This window comes from Scomber scombrus, chromosome 24 (assembly GCF_963691925.1).
Source record: "Scomber scombrus chromosome 24, fScoSco1.1, whole genome shotgun sequence".
Taxonomy (NCBI): domain Eukaryota; kingdom Metazoa; phylum Chordata; class Actinopteri; order Scombriformes; family Scombridae; genus Scomber; species Scomber scombrus.
Genome location: NC_084993.1, coordinates 1,570,367 through 1,576,366, shown reverse-complemented (window position 1 = coordinate 1,576,366; position 6,000 = coordinate 1,570,367). Strand labels below are relative to the sequence as shown.

Here is a 6,000-nt window from a genome sequence, read left to right as displayed (position 1 = left end):
CGATCCTGCCCCATCATCGTTCACTGCAGGTAAACCTTCAACATTTTGAGCTTAATCTAACAAAAAGCACATTATGAATACAAGTTATTCATATAAGCACACACACACACACACACACACACACACACACACACACACACACAGTACTCACTCATACATGCACCGGCAGGATGAATCTGGGTGGGCAAATGAAGAAGCAGCGTAATCATCAACATTTTCATCAACTGTAACAGATTACAAGTCTGAGTAAAGTCCATTGATTCCTCTTGTGGGTCGTAATGTTATGAGTCTTTATTTTAAAGGTTAATTTATGTTATTAATACTACTTATAATAATAATGTTTATTGTCCATAAATGTGCAGATTAGCCTCACATCATAGTAAATCACAGTGCAATAATAACAGACATGGTTTCAGTGTGAATTATATTTATAAATGTAGAGAAGTTATTGCATTTGGTGTAAATGTCCTGGTTGTTGTTTCCATAGCGACGGTACAGGCCGGACTGGGACTTACATCCTGATCGACATGGTGCTGAATCGTATGGCTAAAGGTGAGATTTGTGTGTTTTCTAAGAAATACGTTTATATAAAATGAATGATCTCCAGAATCAGTTTTAGAGTCAAAGTTCAAACTCGGGAGTGTTGTTGTAAGATGTATAAGTGTGTGTGTGTGTTTTAGGATGTGTTATAAGTGTGTGTATCCCATCGTCCTGCAGGTGTGAAGGAGATCGACATCGCTGCTACGCTGGAGCACGTTCGGGATCAGAGACCTGGGATGGTTCGCACCAAGGTGAGTCAAACTGAGACAAGATGAACTCGCTGATTTTATTCATCACAGTTTCCACAACCTGAACACCTGGTTAGTACCCCACATCATCATCATCATCAACATCATCACATCATTTTCAAACCTAACACTAACTCAGCAGCTAGTTTGGACTTTCAACTTTAAACTAACAACATTTATTTTAAGAAAACTACTGAATTAATTTAAAAAGGTTTTCTGACAAAAAGTTTAAATCTTTGCCTCGAATTCACTTTAAAAAACAACCCAACAAACTCTAAATTGAACCCACAATCTTTAAGCTTGAATGCAGTTGTTTAACACTTTGAGCTACACGATTAGATGTTGCACAACAAGCTTTTCAACCTTCAACAGAGTGGCTGACTTAAAAAAGCTCAACAACAGACTGAGAATTGAACCAACGACCTCCAAACATTCAACTAGCTGCCAATCACACTGAGTTACTGGACCAGGAGAGTCATGATTCAACATGTTGGCTTTAACATATCTCTAAGCGACTCTGGCTTCAACTTTAAAACCTTTGAGTAGCATAATTTAACATGCTGAGCCTCAAGAGTCAAACCTTTACCAAGGGTTTTACATCTTAAAAGCAACTGATAACTTTAAAGAAGTCTCATCAAACCAGGATTGAACCCACAACCTTTACACTTCAGTGCTGCTGTCTAACACACTGAGCTAAAGATTTGTGCCAATTACTCTCAGAGTTGAACCCACAACTTCAACAAAGGGTAAAACTGCTGCTGTGTTGCTGCTCATCATACTGGTGACACTGGAAGCTGCAGTACAGGTGAAGAGGTGAAGAGTAAAGAAGTGAACATACATGGATCGCTCTGTTTCACCTCCCATACAAATATGTGTTGTCTATCAAAATAAAAGCATGTTTATTCAGAGTCATATATAGATATTAACCTGTCAGCTCTGTTATATGCAAATATACCTTTGACTGAAACATGTTCCTACAAAATAAAATGAATAAAACACATTACATGATGTTGGCTGGAAAACAAATGCTCAATCATAAACACATAAAAAGAGAAATGTGTGTTTTTTTTAAACCAGTATTTAAAAATATTTACATTATTTCAGATGTAGTTCTCATTTTCGTCCACATGAGGGCGACAGTGAGCTTATTAAGGATTAAGAGCAACACACGTGCATATATATTAATGTTTTTAAGTGTTAAAATATCAAAATAAACAACAAAAATATGAACTAAACAATCAGAGTTTAATAAATCTATTAAATAAACTGCAGATTAAATTAACTTCACTCTTTCTTTGTGTGAACATCGTGCTGCAGGTTTTTACCTCCTGCTGCAGTACCTCTGTTCCGGCAGCAGGGGGCGACGTGAGGCTCATTACTCTCATTTATTCTGCATCTGTTTCTTTTTTTTTCTTTTAATCTAGTTTTTCTTTTTTCTTCTCTGACATTTAATAAACTGTTTTATTCTTTATTTTTTTAAATTTAATTTTACTTTATTTAAAACAGGGCTGTAAAAAAAACTTTAAAGATTAAATCAAATTGATCTGTTTCTATCATCTGTATTAAATATGATTCTTTTTTCTTTTTCATTCTTCTTCTTTCCCTTTTTCTTTCTTTCCTTCTTCCTTTCTGTCTTTCCTTTCTTCTTTCTTTCTTTCCTCTCTTCCTTTTCTTCCTTTCTTTCCTTCTATATTTCTTTTATTCCTTTCTTTCCTTTTTTCTTTCTTGCCTTCCTTCCTTCCTTTTTCCTTCTTTTTTCTTCCTTTCATCTTCCTTCCTTTCTTCTCTTCCTCCCTTTCCTTTCCCTCTCTCTCCATCTCTATTTTCTCCTCTCTCTCTCCTACCCTTTCTCTCCCTCTCTCTCCCTCTCTCCTTCCCTCTCTCGCTCTCCCTCTATTTCCTTCCCTCCCTCCCTCCCTGTCTCTCTCTCTCTCTCTCTCTCTCTCTCTCTCTCTCTCTCTCTCTTTCTCTCCCTCCCTCTCTTTCTCTCTTTCTCTCCAGGACCAGTTTGAGTTTGCTCTGACTGCTGTTGCTGAGGAAGTCAACGCCATCCTCAAAGCTTTGCCTCAGTGAAACCCTCCTCTCCTCCTCCTCCTCCTCCTCCTCCTCCTCCTCTCTTTACAATGATGATGATGATGATTATGAAGATGCCTTGAAACCCAAACGGTGATGTCACAGTAAAAACCTAATCAGGTGACGTCAGGACGGATTTACGCAGGCTCGGATTTTTAAGCACCTGTGAGGTAAAGGTGATGCGTTCAAGTACGTCAGGGAGATTTGGCCACTCAAAAAACAAAAAGTGTTGCATTCACATGTAATCAGAATTTAAAAAACAATTAAGTGTTTTAGAGGCTGCAGATGAGCTATTTTACTAAACAATAAAGAGATAATAAAGCTACATGTGTGCTAAACTCCTCACCTCTCTGAACCGCAGGATGTTTAAACGTTTAACTTCTAACCTGTGGAAATCCTGCCTGAAACACCTGGTAGCTATTTTCCAGTTGAAGCCAGATTGAAGCAGAAATTTGCTTTATTTTTAATTTTTCTTTTATTAAATGTGGTTGAAGTTTGTTGTAATCTGTGCTGCATTGTGTTTTTTGTCTCAGAGAGGAAGCAACACGAGTAAAAAAGTGGATTATAAACAGAAAGCTCATTTAAAAAGCTGAAAATGTTCTAAAATGATTATTTTTAAAGGAGGGGAAAGTGTTAAATTTGTACTGATATTGATAAAGAAAGTAAAAAGGCTGGTTGCTTCCCGTCTTAATACTAACATATTTCTCTGTGTGCCATTCAGATCATTTTAAGTCACTGAATATATTGTTGTATACATCACGCAAGTCAGAAAATGGAATAAAAAAATATAAAGAAATGCTATTAATGAAGCTATTTTGTAATGTGAGACCTTCAATAAATCTTTTCGTGTTTAAGTGCTGCAATTGGTCTGAAATCCTGATTTAAATGCGTAAAGAAATTCATGTTTGTGTCATTTTCCAATATTATTCACACATTTGTTAACTTTTATCACTCATTTAATATTTTCTACTATTTCAAGTTTATTGTTTAAAATTGATTATTGATAGGAATAGACAGTTAAACAATACACATCATAAAGATAAAAATATACAATATATTTTATTTAAACCAGTATTATAAATATATTTACATTGTAATTTACATTTGTATTATTTTCTTCTATTTTGTTTATTTTTATTTAATTTTTGTAACTTGTAATATTCAGCCTTTTTATCATAAGTTCTTCTTCAGAACATAGTTTATTTAATTTAAAGCACTATTATCAATGTATTATTTTTAGCTGCATTTTCATTTCCTTTTCTTTCTTGTTTATTTTTAATTTAAATTATTAAACTTCTATATTGAGCCTTTTATGTTTTTAATTAGGACATTTGTATTATTTTTTACAGAATTTTTATTTAATCTGAAGGATCATAAATGCAGTTTTTAAAAACATTTTATAGATGATTAATCCAGAAAATAATCTGCAGATTAACAGATAAAAACATGATCTAGTTTGGAGGTTTATGGAAAGTTTGTTACATTTTATTTAATCCAGATTTATTCATCCCTTCAGTTGTTTCTAGTTTTATATCACAGGATACATTATTAGTCATTATCAATATATTCTTTCAGTCATATGAAGCAAAGTGTGCTGACTATATAAACTATAAGAAATATAAAGTTAAAGAGCCGTAAACTGTTGATTCTTGGTCCTCGTGTGTGATTGGTCATGTGTGACTGGTTCGTAGGGGAATGATAATTATTATTATCATTTTTAAATAATATCAGTGAGTTATACCTCTTTTTGATGCTGCATTCATCTTAATCATGAGCCTATTTTTACACTCACTGCAGTATAAAAGTAGAATTTGACACTAAGCTGTTTCTGTTTCTGTTTTGACAGCTGTAAAAAAGAAAACTCCAAATGTAGTTTCTTTTATTCTGAAACTTTACCTAAAGTTACCCAAATGTGCCCCCAATGTGTTTTAATTAAATGAATAGTTAATAGTTTTAATAAGGTAATAGGTTGAGAGAGAGAAATATATATATCATATATACAATATATATTAAAATCCACTAAAATTAAAATATTTTAAAATGTTATACTTACTTCTGGGTCAGATTATCTCCGTATCTATTGTCATGTGTTTTAGTGAAATGAATAGTTAATAGTTTTAATAAGATAGTAGTTATGAGGATTTCTTTTTATGACGTAGCAGTGAAGACTGATGGCTCTAATGCAGTGGCGTGCACAGACATTTTGGGGGGCAGGTGCTCAGTGAAAAATAAGGGCACTTTGTGCGGCATGTGGAACTGCCTTAATATAGCAGTGTGAGACACAAAAACATTACAGGCACATGTTGAATGTAATTGCATATTTATGTATGTCAATATGTTAATATCAATTGGACTATAGCACTGATCAGTCAATCACTGTTGTCTTATTTCTCTGGAATATACACACATGGAGGTTTTTAGAAAATTAGGCCGCTATGATAGTTCAGTGTACTGGTTGCAAAATAAGAAACGTGTTTTTCCTGTCAGAACAAAAGAAGTGAACAAAGTGTCATTTTGAAGTGAGGAGTGAAGAGTGAGCTCTACCATTCTCTAAAGCAGCATCCTCCTCAGTGGTCATCAAGTCATTTCTATCATTGATTTGGGCTAGCGTCGCTATAGCTTGGCAACTGAGGCTTAGGTTAGGGGGCAAACAACACACTTGACGCGATTCATGTATGTGTTACCTGGCTGGTGGGGCAGGGGAGGAGGTGTGTGTGGGCTGCAACTGTGCACTGCTGCTGCAACGCGCCTCCGTTTGTATCCGCTCTGCGCGTTCACGTTGACAAAGGAAGAGAGGTGTGTGCGGAGGAGGAAGGGTGGGGGCGCATATTGGGGCATTATTATCACACACTTTTAATCGTCGAGCATTTATAGATTATCATGTAAACATGGGCCACATACAGTACACTGTTAAAAAAAAAAAAAAAAAAAAAACTTTCAAAAGGGCACTTGCTCGGTCCAGAGGGCAAAGGGCAGGTGCTATAGCACCACCTAGTGTCTATCTGTGCATGCCACTGCTCTAATGGTTATACAATAAACCCCACAGTTCCATAAAGTTCTGCTCATTTTACACTTTACATATAAAAAACATTTCAATCATTATTGCTATGTTATATTTTCATGTCTTAGGTAAAATAGG

General features: G+C 35.1%; 1 protein-coding gene across 1 annotated transcript in view; it reads left to right on the top strand.

The window, feature by feature from the left end:
* LOC133976656 (receptor-type tyrosine-protein phosphatase-like N) overlaps positions 1-2,861 on the top strand; it is a 28,626-nt gene extending 25,765 nt beyond the window's left edge. The window contains exons 13-16 of the mRNA XM_062414915.1: positions 7-29; positions 488-552; positions 718-791; positions 2,790-2,861. Coding sequence (XP_062270899.1) covers positions 7-29; positions 488-552; positions 718-791; positions 2,790-2,861 — 234 coding nt within the window. The remainder of the gene's footprint in view (positions 1-6; positions 30-487; positions 553-717; positions 792-2,789) is intronic.
* Positions 2,862-6,000: the final 3,139 nt, after the last annotated feature.